Source organism: Polypterus senegalus, chromosome 1, assembly GCF_016835505.1.
Source record: "Polypterus senegalus isolate Bchr_013 chromosome 1, ASM1683550v1, whole genome shotgun sequence".
In the NCBI taxonomy this organism is placed as follows: Eukaryota; Metazoa; Chordata; class Cladistia; order Polypteriformes; family Polypteridae; genus Polypterus; species Polypterus senegalus.
Genome location: NC_053154.1, coordinates 322,344,536 through 322,358,436, shown reverse-complemented (window position 1 = coordinate 322,358,436; position 13,901 = coordinate 322,344,536). Strand labels below are relative to the sequence as shown.

At 37.9% G+C, this 13,901-nt stretch overlaps 1 protein-coding gene across 1 annotated transcript in view; it reads left to right on the top strand.

The window, feature by feature from the left end:
• The window catches only part of LOC120515818 (rab11 family-interacting protein 2), a 159,266-nt gene that overhangs the window by 72,496 nt on the left and 72,869 nt on the right, over positions 1 to 13,901 (top strand). The window contains exon 3 of the mRNA XM_039737147.1: positions 11,679 to 12,114. Coding sequence (XP_039593081.1) covers positions 11,679 to 12,114 — 436 coding nt within the window. The remainder of the gene's footprint in view (positions 1 to 11,678; positions 12,115 to 13,901) is intronic.

Sequence of the window (13,901 nt, the reverse complement as noted above, 5' to 3'; positions counted from 1 at the left end):
TGTAATCCAATGCGTGGGTACAATATTGCTAAACACTCCCTTAATTGCCATTACAGTTCAGAATTTGCATTTCAGGTGGTAGTAAGAAGTTGTGGTAACTGGATTTTTCACCTTTGCAAATGTTTAAATTAAAGTCTTCTTTTTTATCAATTTTCAAGTCATTCAAATAATACTCAAAATAAATGTGTAAAGTCCAAAACATCTTACTAGTAAGTAAAACGTGAAGAGAGTCACTAAAAGATTTTTGATGAAAGATTATGGATTATTGCATTTTTCCACTTCATTTGTCCAAGTGGGCCTGAATGATCAGCTGGATTAGTGCAAATCAATTCTATATGGACTGACATTTTTTGTTTCTTTCTTTTCAGTTTCTTGTGATTTTCATATTATTACTTTCTGGTGTAATTAATGATTTTTTTGTCAAGATAAGAACATAAATCATTTGCTAAACAATTTTATGAGTATGTTTATAGATTTATTAAGTATAAAGTTTATTTCTAGACATGTAAACTGTAGTCAAGGTTGCCAGACACTCTGATTTGACCAGGAGTGTCCCGAGTTCAACAGACAAATCCCAAGTCCCGCATTGCCTCTGAAAATTCTGATACAGTTAGAAAGTTTTAATCCCCATTGAAGTATGTCTTAAGGGCCATATATAATTTAAATATAGCAGTAAAACATTGTTTCTAGTGAAAATAAATCAGCGTTTCTAGTAGTGCATGGAAGCTGACCTATAGCTTTTCCTATATATAAAGGGAAGAGTACGAATACTGTTCTTGGAAAGTGTTTATCTCAGAATTGCTTCCTTTTTGTCCAAGCATGTGCCAAACTGAAAGAAATTCAAGCATCAGGTGAACTTGAGATTTTTATCACAGAACTCTGACTAGCAATGTGAGAGTATGCCATCTTTTTAATAGTGCCATTTTATATTTAAAATCTATTATTTGATAACATCCATAGAGTAGGAGTGAGCACTGAAATTCCCTACAGTCCTTGAATATTTTACATTTTTCCCTCTTTGTTTAATTACATTGAACTTGTGTACATTTATTATTAAATATTTGTAAAGCTTTAAAAAATAACCAGCTAAGAGTATTTGCACTGTAAGCTTTGATTTCAAAAAATAAAAAGTAAGCATTCCCTAAGAGCTGTATTTTTCAGCCGTCAATTCAATTTCCTATTGTAATGAATCCGTATGACGAGGCATAGTGGAGCAATATTTGCTTTCATGAGCCACTCATTCCATAATGCTTTTCTTTCTTGCAGAGTCAAAGCATTACATGTTTAAGCTGTCAAGTACTCAAGTTGGTGACTTAGTATAATTTTTTTTTCAAGTGGTTTGGTAAATAATCATAAGCCCTATGGCATGCAAGAAGTGCTCTGTTACCTGCTGGGAAGTTGGATATTGTGTTTGACAACTTGAATCTGAAGAGACAAGCCATCCGGCGTTCTTTTCATCTTAATGTTGACTTCCTTAATCAGTAGTCTGTAGTTGAATAGTAGTTAAATATGTACTTCAGAAAAGCTCTAAAATATGGAAGAAGCAAGAAAACAAGCAAAAAAATCTTCCCTTCATTCTGTAATATAAGGAGAGGACACTCTGGAGGATTATTTAAGAATATTAGCTTAAGATATATTCCCATGCCAGGATAAGAAAACATTTTTACACTATTGACAGACCTCTTCAGTCAGTTAAATCATGTGATGGAAGATGGTCATTAAATATGTGACAGACAAAGAGACCCACAACATAACTTGTCCACGAGAAGAGAATAAAAGAACAAGTGGGGATAGTGTCATAGTGGAAAATCTCTATAGTTACAGTGGATTCGGAAAGTATTCAGACCCCTTCACTTTCTGCATACTTTATTTTGTTTTAGAGTTGGTTTTAAGTAGATAAATTGCCCATTTTTGCCCATGAGTCTATGCTTAATATCCCATAATATCCCAAATGACAAAGTTAACATTTTCAGAAAGGTTTGTTAAAATTGAAATTGCTTAATTCGGCTGAATCCACTGTACACTGTATACAATGTTAAAGTTAGAAGTAATATTTACATGCAAGGGCAAATGAATAAAATACTAGGCATAATTTCAAAGGTTTAGGTATTTCACAAATTTTAAAGATTTCTGTGTCGAAATCGTGATCACCTGCTCACTTACCAGCGACCGGAACAGTCTGGTTTTACGCCTAAGAAGTCTACCATCGACCACATCCTGGCACTGAGTTTCTTTGCAGCCTTTGTTGAGTTTTACAAAGCGTTCAACTCAATTGATCGAGCTGCCCTGTGGGACATCCTGAGGGTTCACGGGATCCCTTTGAGGTTGCTGGATATCATGGCTGGCCTGTACACTGATACTGTGAGTGCTGTGCAAAGTGGAGGCAGGACCTCTGTGTTTTTCCCAGTTGATTCTGGGGTTCATCAGAGGTCTATTTCTGCTCCTACTCTGTTCAGTGCGTTCAGTGCTTGTATAGACTTAGTGTTGGGCAAGGTCGTGGGGTCCAGCGGCTGTGGGGCATCTGTAGGTGAAGAAAGATTCACGAATTTTTCACAGCAATTTTGCTGACAATGATGTGATCTTCGTGGAATCCATGGAGGCTCTGATCGGGGCTTGAGAGACTCAGTGAGCAGTCTGAGTGTCGGGGCTTGCGAGTGTCCTGGATAAAAACCAACATCCATTTTTTAAAGGGCCAAAGGCCTTTAATGACCTTTTGGGCACAGCCATCAGCAGTATGTCTGTTTGCGGAGAGAGTGTTGACCTTGTTGAGAGGTTTACTTACCTTTGCAGTACATTCATGTCTCTAGTGAGTCTTCCTGTGAAGTCAGTAGACGGATTGGAAGAGCATGGAGGTCATGAGGTCACTGGAAAGGGGTGTGTGGCACTCCTGATATCTCCGCAAAAGGATGAAGGTCCAAGTGTTGAGTCCTGGTGCTTCCTGTCTTACTATATGGTTGTGAGGCATGGATGCTATCCAGTGACCTGAGACGAAGACTGGACTCCTTTGGTACTGTGCCTCTCCTGAAAATCCTTGGGTACCGTTGGTTTGACTTTGTGTCGAATGAGCGGTTGCTCATGGAGTCCCGAATGAGTCACATTACCGGCATCGTGAGGGAGCGTCAGTTACAGCACTTTGGCCATGTGGCGCAATTCCCCAAGGGTGATCCAGCTCATAAGATCCTCATTGTTGGGGACCCAAGTGGCTGGACCAGGCCAAGGGGTCGCCCACGTAACACATGGCTACGGCAGATAGAGGGTCATTTCCAAAGGGTAGAACTGGACCTCGTGTCTGCCTGGGGGGTTGCCAACTGGGATCCCAAGCTGTTTCGATGTGTAGTGGGTGCGGCAACGCACTGTACCAGTGCATGCTCCCCAACTTGACTTGACTTGTGTCGAAATGTACAATTAAATGTAATTCAGTTCAGATTCTGTAGTCTATAAGATGCATTATATAATATTAATATTCATATATGTATATATTTTTATTGTATAATCTCTGTATACATTTTTGTTTATGTCTAAATGTGAGTAAAGCAGCACTGTCTTTGTGTATATGATGCCGTTAATGCATTTATTTCTTAAACTCAGAAATATTTATTTCAATAAAGTTTCATTGTAGCATACTTGGATCAACTCAATCAGCTCAGTTCTACATGCTTGCTTTATTCTGAATAAAAATGGAACCAGTGCAAAATATTAAATTGCAATAGTTACAGTGCGATGCAAAAGTTTGGGCAACCTTGTTAATAGTCATTATTTTCCTGTATAAATCGTTGGTTGTTACGATAAAAATGTCAGTTAAATATATCATATAGGAGACACACACAGTGATATTTGAGAAGTGAAATGAAGTTTATTGGATTTACAGAAAGTGTGCAATAATTGTTCAAACAAAATCGGGCAGGTGCATAATGTGGGCACCGTTGCCATTTTATTGATTCCAAAACTTTTAGAACTAATTTTTGGAACTCAAATTGGCTTGGTAAGCTCAGTGACCCCTGACCTACATACACAGGTGAATCCTATAATGAGAAAGAGTATTTAAGGGGGTCAATTGTAAGTTTCCCTCCTCCTTTAATTTTCTCTGAAGAGTAGCAACATGGGGGTCACAAAACAACTCGCAAATGACCTGAAGACAAAGATTGTTCACCATCATGGTTTAGGGGAAGGATACAGAAAGCTGTCCCAGAGATTTAAGCTGTCTGTTTCCACAGTTAGGAACATATTGAGGAAATGGAAGACCACAGGCTCAGTTCAAGTTAAGGCTCGAAGTGGCAGACCAAGAAAGATTTTGGATAGACAGAAGTGACGAATGGTGAGAACAGTCAGAGTCAACCCACAGACCAGCACCAAAGACCTACAACATCATCTTGCAGCAGATGGAGTCACTGTGCATCGTTCAACCATTGGCACTTTACACAAGGAGATGCTGTATGCGAGAGTGATGCAGAGGAAGCACAAACAGAGCCGCTTGAGGTATGCTCAAGCACATTTGGACAAGCCAGCTTCATTTTGGAATAAGGTGCTGTGGACTGATGAAACTAAAATTGAGTTATTTGGGCATAACAAGGGCGTTATGCATGGAGGAAAAAGAACACAGCATTCCAAGAAAAACACCTGCTACCTACAGTAAAATATGGTGGTGGTTCCATCATGCTGTGGGGCTGTGTGGCCAGTGCAGGGACTGGGAATCTTGTCAAAGTTGAGGGACGCATGGATTCCACTCAGTATCAGCAGATCCTGGAGACCAATGTCCAGGAATCAGTGACAAAGCTGAAGCTGCGCCGGGGCTGGATCTTTCAACAAGACAACGACCCGAAACACTGCTCAAAATCCACTAAAGCATTCATGCAGAGGAACAAGTACAACTTTCTGGAATGGCCATCTCAGTCCCCAGACCTGAATATAATTGAAAATCTGTGGTGTGAGTTAAAGAGAGCTGTCCATGCTCGGAAGCCATCAAACCTGAATGAACTAGAGATGTTTTGTAAAGAGGAATGGTCCAAAATACCTTCAACCACAATCCAGACTCTCATTGGAACCTACAGGAAGCGTTTAGAGGCTGTAATTTCTGCAAAAGGCGGATCTACTAAATATTGATTTCATTTCTTTTTTGTGGTGCCCAAATTTATGCACCTGCCTAATTTTGTTTGAACAATTATTGCACACTTTCTGTAAATCCAATAAACTTCATTTCACTTCTCAAATATCACTGTGTGTGTCTCTATATGATATATTTAACTGACATTTTTTATCGTAACAACCAACGATTTATACAGGAAAATAATGACTATTAACAAGGTTGCCCAAACTTTTGCATCCCACTGTAATATCGGTGTCTGGATTAAATGTTTCCAAAATAATGGCAGTGATGATAAATCAATGAGGAAACATTGAATCTTTGGATATGTCAGTTTTTTGTTTTGTTTTGTTTTCACATCCATAGAAAAAGCTTATAAAAAGAATGGCATTGGCCAAAAACTAATCTTTGAAACACAGATATAATTGTCGATTACTGCCCTATAAACCTGAACTGTAGAACGACTTATGCTATTTTTTCCAGATCTGTCTGTTTCAGTAATTATGTTTTTTACGGACAAGAAAGATTTTGCTTCCTGAACACTTTTGGGTGTATCTTATGGATTTTGATCTGCTGATTACAAAATTCACCTTTTGTAATCACAGACATCAGACAGTGACACAGACAACCTGCCTACAGACCCAAATTGTATTAAAAAACTGATCAGTAACTTCAAAAGACTTTGTTGGGCAGTTATATTATGATATCCAAAGATCTTGACTAGACATTTTTCTCCTCTCTTGCTAAATGAATCTTAGCCTGAAGAGGTCTATTAATTATTTTACATTTAAGATGTCTCACTTAAAGGTTTTCCAATGTTGTTATTTGTCCTAGTGTGTATATAAACACAGGGAACTCCAGTTTCTGTATTACATCTTGCCTGAAGAAGAGGCCTGAGGTGCCGTGAAAGCTTGTTTATTGTAATCTTTTTAGTTAGCCAATAAAAGGGGTCATTTTGCTTGACTTCTTACAAAATTCACTTTTAAACTTTACTATCAAGTACAGTTTCATGACAATCGCCTATTTTTGTGACTTTCTCTTAAGGATACATAGATGGTACAACAACTACAGTTGGAACATTTGCGGTGATTTAAAGGTAGTGACACTACTACTAGCAATGCAGCTCAGCTATTCCAAGTACTGCTGTTTCATTTGTGAATCGGACAGCCATGCAGAAGAGTCTCAGTACATTTGAACAAGTGTCAACTCCTTAAGCTTTTGGTTCCACAGCAGAAAAATGTGGCACATTTTGTCCATCCAACATAGATGTTTTAAACTTCCCTTCATATAAAAATTGGACTACTGAAACATTTTGGGAAAGTGATGAACAAGGAAGGCAAAAGATTTCGATATCTGAGAGAGAGTTTTCCACGAATAAATGATGCCAAGATTAAGGAATGGATTTTTGTTGGTCCACAAATCAGACATATCCTTATTGATAAGCACTTTATTGATCTATTAGTGGGGCCACAGGAAATCACATTGAAGATAATTCAGGATGTAGCTGAAAATTTCTTGACAACTACAGAGTACCAAACTACAGAATGTCCAACTGGTTTAAAAAATGCTTCAGGCATACAAAACAAGGAAATGCAGCATGTTGCTAAAGGTTAATTTTCTGCATTCACATTTGGACTTGGTCCCAGTCAGTAACACACACACACACACACACATGATGAAAGGTTTCACCAGAACATTGCAGCAATTGAAAAATAGTATCAGGACAAGTAACATTCTTCAGTGCTGGCCTACTAGTGTTGGACACTGGAATGAGAAGCATCAGATGCTGAGTTAAAATGAAATTCACCAACAAAACATTTTTAGCTCAGTTGAATTAATGTAATGTGTCAGCATCAGTAAGCAATTTGATACCTTAAATTCAATAAAAGGTAATTTCATGTTTCTCCAAATTCCTGTGTGATGCAGTCAATTTGAAACTATATTTGAGTTTAACTTGAGGTTGTTTTTCATAATCACCAAAAATGTTTTGTTCCACCAATTTTTTGTTCTTTGCTATAATTTACTCTTAATGTTAGTGATCATGGAAGTCTTGTACAGATGCTAAAATGCAACAATGAATAATGCCTGTCATTCTCACATAATTATAACAAGTTTAACGGACAAATTCATAGATCTTCATTAAACTGTTTGTTCAGCCTGACATATCCCTGCACATGTTGGACATATAGCAATTTGGACAATGACACAATTTTCATAATTTTGGCTCTGTACACCACCACAATAGATTTGAAATTAAGCAATCAAGATGTGATTGAAGAATAGACTTTCAGCTTTAATTTAAGGGGTTTTCTAAAAGTATCGTATGAGCCATTTAGGAATAACAGACATTTTTCTGCTTAGCACCCTCATTTCCACAGGCTCAAAAGTATTTGGACAAACACACGTAATCATAAATATAATGATTATTTATTAATTATATATTTTGATGAAAATCCTTTACTGTCAATGACTGCCTGAAGTCTGAATCTATGGCCTACTCCAAGTGCCGTGTTTCCATCCTAGTGATACTTTTCCAGGTCTTTACTGCAGCTGTCTTTAGTTGCTGCTCGTTTGCATGCCCAGTTGGGTTGAGGTCAGTTGATTGACTTGCAAGCATATTCTATTACATTGCATTGAAATACATTTGGTTTACTTTTGCAGTAGAGTTTGGCTCATTTTCCATCTGTACTGTGAAGCGCCATCCTATCAATTTTGCAGCATTTGACTAAATCTGAGCAGACAATACAGCCCTGTACACTTCAGAATTCATCTTGCTGCTTCTGCCAGGCAGTCATATAATCAATAAATACCAGTGACTGACTAGCATGATCATACTATAAAACTGCCTCCATCACAGGCATGTCAAACTCACTATATACTATTATACAAAGGTACTGTAGCTTTCTTTCAAATACAGAAAAAATGTAACTTTTAAAGTTCAAAGAAAAGCAATTTATTTCCATACAATCTCCGTACCACAGTGTACAATTAGAGTCTTAGCCTCTTAGTTAGGTCCTTATATAGGAGTCTTACAGTCTGAGATCTTGGCATCTCTTGTTAGTAACCAGTTTATCAATATCAGGCTTGAAATATTGTGCAGCTGCAACTTTTATGAGGGATGAAAGGTGCTCGACAGTAAGTCTTGAGCGATGTGGGGTTTTGGTAGCTTTCATTATTGAAAACAATTGCTCACAAAGGTAAGTGCTTCTGTACACAGACAGTACTCTCGATGCCATCTTACAGATCTGCACATATGAGGGTGGCAGTTAAGCATACAAGCCTGGCACACCAACTTCATTGTATTTTGCCTTCAGAATAGATTCTGACTGCAGTTTAATCAATTCCATTTGGATATTCTCAGGTGCATTCTCAACATTGTATGAGTATGGTGCTGTAAACAGTGCAAAGTCCTGTTCGTGTGAACTGAAATCCCTGAAAACACTCACTAAATTCATTGCTCAGTAATTCAACTTGGAAAACAAATCTTCCAAAAATCAAATTTTACTTTACTAAGTTTACTTCAAAGTTTATATTGTAAAATAAGCCGGTATGCAAAAAGCCCCCTGACCTACACTAATTTTACAAACTCAAAATCAATAAACAACTCACAAACTTCTCGTTTCCACTTCAGATCTTCAGCTGTAGTCTGCACTAACTGTTTGTTACTATACTAACACAAAATTGCATAAAACTAGAGCAAAGAAAACGTGAAAATATCCATCCATCCATCCATCCTCTTCCACTTATCCGAGATCGGGTCGCAAGGGCAAATGCCCAGACTTCCCTCTCCCCAGCCACTTATACTAGCTCTTCCGGGGGAATCCCAAGGCATTCCCAGACCAGCTGAGAGACACAGTCCCTCCATCGTGTCCTGGGTCTTCCCTGGGGCCTCATCCTGGTTAGACATGCCCAGAACACCTCACCAGGGAGGCGTCCAGGAGGCATCCTGATCAGATGCCCAAGCCACCTCATCTGACTCTCGATGTGGAGGAGCAGTGGCTTTACTCTGAGTTCCTCCTGGATGACTGAGCTTCCCACCCTATCTTTAAGGGAAAGCCCAAAAACCCTGCGGAGGAAACTCATTTCAGCCGCTTGTATTTGCGATCTTGTTCTTTCGGTCACTACCCACAGCTCATGACCATAGGTGAGGGTAGGAACGTAGATCGACCGGTAAATTAAGAGCTTTGCCTTACGGCTCAGCTCCTTTTTCACCACAACAGACCGATGCAGAGCCTGCATCACTGTGGACGGCGCACCAATCCGCCTGTTGATCTCCCGCTCCATTATGTGAAAATATGCGAGCTGTTACTACTCGTGATGGTCAGTTCTGCCCAGTGGCGAGTCTCAGCAGTCCAGCCAGCCAGTAGTGTAGCCTGCCAGGCTGCTGCAGCCTAGCACTTCAGTTGTGACGTTGCGGCTCATTAAATTTGGTCAAGGCTCTTGGGGCTGTGTCATTATGCCTAGGGTATCAAGAAGCTGACACCGCAGCTGCAACTATACTAGCAGATGATGTTTCCAGTAATGTAATGCCATGGGAAAGTGCAATTTTGTCAGGAGGCGGAAGTAAGAAAAGTCAATAAGTAACGCCGAAGATGCAGAATGATTCAATCACAAACAATAGTAATCATTTTGTACAAGTTTAGTGCTAACTAGGATCTGTCTTGCGGGCCACATGTTTGACATGCCTGCTCCACCATGTTTCACAGACGATGTGGTATTCATCGGATCATGAGCCGTTTCTTCTTTTTTCAATACTATGCTGTTTCCAACATTCTGGTATATATTTATCATAGTTTCTTTCGTCCAAAGAAAATTATTCCGGAACTGGACGGGCTAAAAAACGTTTTTTGTCAAAGTCTAATCTATCTTTTCTATGCTTAAGGATAACCAGTGGTTTGCACCTGTTGGTACACCCTGTGTCTTTACTTTCATGAACTTTTCTCTTCTTTGTAGACTTTGGCAATGATAGGTCTGCCTACCTCCCGGAGAGTGTTGCTGATTTAGCTGAATGTTGTGAAGGGATTCTGCTATCACCCAGTACAGAGTCGCTGAGCTCTCCAGTGTGTTCCTACTTGTAAAAAATCCACCAAATGGTTGATTTGACCACTCCTCATGTTTCTGCTGTCTCTCTAAAGTGTTTGTTTTGTTTTCTCAGCCTAATGATTTACTGTTTTTATTTACACTGACAGCTCTATGGACCTCATATTGAGAGTTCACAGTGACAGCTTCCAAATGCAAACTCCACACTTGGAATCAGTTCCAGACCTTTTACCTGCTTAATAATTAATGAAATAATGAAAGACATGCTGACACCCAACTATGGAGCAGATTGTCAGTCAAATGTCTATATACGTTTGAATCCCTGGAATTGGGTGTGCTATGCAGAAAAATGGCTCTTATTTCTAAATGGCTCATGCAATATTTTTTGGTAAATCCCTTAAATTAAAGCTAAAAGTCTACACTTTAATCACATAATGATTGCTTTATTTCAAATCCATTGTGATGGCATTTAGAGGCAAAATTATAATAGCCTTATTATGCCATTATGTTTTGTTATATTTTTGGTTAGTATGGCTGAAAAATAAGACCTAGTAGTTGTGTTTTCTTCTGTATTAAACTTTAGCGTGTTAATGTGATAGTAGTCAAGCAGTTAAAATAAAAGAAACAATGCAGAAAATATGATGGAAGTAAATACCAGAAGTGTTCAAACACATTAAGACCATTAAAAGGAGTAAAGAAGCCATTAAAGGCTAAGGTAAGATGAGACAAACTTTGTTGTGTGTATTTTTGCTACAGAATATTGCTGTCCTTGTATACTTTTTGTATTAGTATTGTACTTTAATCAATCTCATTTTACAGTCCTGTTAGGTTTAATTCTAAAATGGTTGTTTTTTGAAGATGGCATTAGATTAATAAAACAACATGTTGATTTGGCTGTAAGCCTATTATGATATGAAGAATGGTATAACTGCACGGTCTAGTTAACCACACACACATCATAATATATAACAATAAACTCAAGATTCCACAAATACGTAAAGGGCATGCATCAAAAGTAGATTAACTGTCTTGGGGCTATCTGGGTATCAGCGAGGTAAACACACCAAACAAACAAGCTTTGATTCACTTGATTCTTTGAAATCTGATAAGAATATAACCGTATAAGCAGAACACAGAATGCTAGAGAATACTTCTGTGCATGGAATTACAGTGTGAAATAGTTAAATGTTATCAATAGAATTTGGCTGCTTTGTATAATCTTTTGTTTGTGGTAAGCTAGTACTGATCTTTTATTTTTAACTGCTATAATACTCAGATGCCATTTATTGATACTTTAATCCAACTTATTTTTTCTAGTACTGCCCTCTTTCTGCTTTATACTGAAATGAGGTCTTTTATAGGAATGTAAATCCCTGCCATTGTAGACAAGTAGCTTTTGTGATGGTAGCATTTCATATTTCAGTATTTGTTGTAAAAAGGACCTTCAGGGAAAACATTTCTCTAAAAATGACTTCTAAAAACTAATAATGATGATGATAATGGGATACCACAGAATATTTGTTTTGAGTGACTTGCTTACTGTTCTTACTTTTTGTAGGCAATGTTAATTCACCTCATCGGAGATCACAAAGCGTGGGTACTGCCAAACCAAATCAAAGCACCAGTCTGGACAGTGATTATGCCTTGGAAGTTGAAAACGATCCATTTGGAAGTATTGGTGCCTCTCTACCCCAAAAGTCTGCCACTCTTCCACGAAATAAGAACCCATTTGACTCTGGCACCAGTATCACATGGGACAGCAGCACAGCCGTTTCGTCCAGAGTTACAGAGATTGGAAAAGATAACCGGAAAGAGAAAAAAGAAAAAGTTAGCCTCTTGGAGAGGGTAACTGGTAAAAAAGATGGCAAAAAGATAGAGAAGCTTGGAAATGGAAAATCGACAAGCACTGGGGAAACGCAGGCTCGAAATCCTTTTAGTAATGATCTGCTTGATGATGCTGAAACAAATCCATTCTCTACAAATTATAAGGCCAGGTGGGTTGTAAGTTGTTTTCATCCTTAAATTTAAGAATTACATCACAGCTAAAGTTTTTTTTTTTTAATTTACTTTTTGTTGCATTGGAGTTACTATTTTTGTTATATTAGTATACTGAGAATATTTGTGATGGATTGTATTAAAAAATCTTTGGTCTCTTTAATTAGATTTCTAAATGAGATCAACCCTTGTAAATAATCCCTTTACAGTCAAATCATTGTGTGGAGTAAAACAATGTTGTAAGCGTATTCAAAGTTGCTTACTATGTAAGGTTTGATTGGCATAGTCAGTTGGGTACAGGTGATAGCTATTCCTCATATAGTTAAAGCCATTGAATATATTACTCTTATGTAGTTTTTAGGGTATATGATAATATTAGTGTAGGTACTGCATTTGGTAAGAGCAGTACATTTGCTAGAACTGATAATAACTCAGTTAATTGTCACTCATTAATCAGCTATTGCTTTATACCGTTGAACAATTATAAACTAGTATGCATAACCAAATACAGAAAGTAAATATTAGTCTGCATGTTTTTTTTCTCTCCATATTTGTTTCATTTTCCTCAAGTAAATCTCCTCTGAACAGCAAAAAAAAAACACTTTTTTTGTAGCACTTTTGCCTTATATGTGCAGCAAGTGGGTCAGCTTTTTAAAGAACCTTTGCACAAGAACATATATCTTGGTAACAGAAGAGGTCTGTTTTGTTGAGGGCTCGAAACATTTATGTTCAAATATAAATAACTAGGGGGCTTCGCTTGTCCACCCCTCGATCTGCGCTACACTCTAGCCTCTTTGTTGTTCTGCCTCTCACATATGGGGATGCGGATGCGGATGTACAATTTAAACAGATGTTTATTTTCATCGGAATTGTTGCATATGCATCAATGCAACGTATAACTGCCCGTGATTGAATTTTGTTTCTTTCTCTCTATTAAATAAAATGACTTTTTCGAATGTTTGGCGCTGAGATTTGTTAATTGTCTTTGTAAAGCTATTCTAACCGGAAACCGTTAACATTTTAATGCGAATGGCATATCAAGATCTCCTTTGTTGTCTAAAGTTATCCGCGGACTCTATCTATCTATCTACATTGGCTTTCTTGGACATATCCTTCTGTCTACAGTAATTTGTGCGTTGTAAGTCTAGACGTTAACAGTTGTAGATATTTTTGCTTTTTCAAAAACATCGGTTTCGATAATTGTTTTGAGAGTTTTCGGCAGTGTTACTCATTGTGACTGCATCTCTGTTTTTGTTAAAACGCTGGTGACTTGTGAGCAGACACTGGTGCCTGTCACAGGGATAATCAGTACTTTATCCTTTATACTAATGTCTGTACGTACATCCATGCACTACTGATCAAAGGTTTTAGAACACCTTAGTTCAGTTTTTATGGAAATACACGCAGGCATAGAACAAATAAACAGTGGCAAATAAAAAATAAGGCAAGGAATCATTAACTATATAAAATTTTATTCAAATTTTTGATTAATAAAAATAGCCACCTTTCTATTGCTGATATAACAATCAAACTCTGGTATCCCTTTTGATTCAGAATGCTAGTTACTCTGTGCAAGTCACCAACTCTGCACCAGCAAAATAACCCCATACCATCACACTTCCTCCTCCATGTTTGACAGTTGGTGAGGAACCATCCTTTCACTAACTTGACATCGTACAAACCTCCTAAGTGATGAACCAAAGATTTCAAATTTTGATTCATCAGTCCATAAGACTTTCTTCCAGTATATAGTATTCCACAGCCATGTTTCCTAGGCCTTATTTTG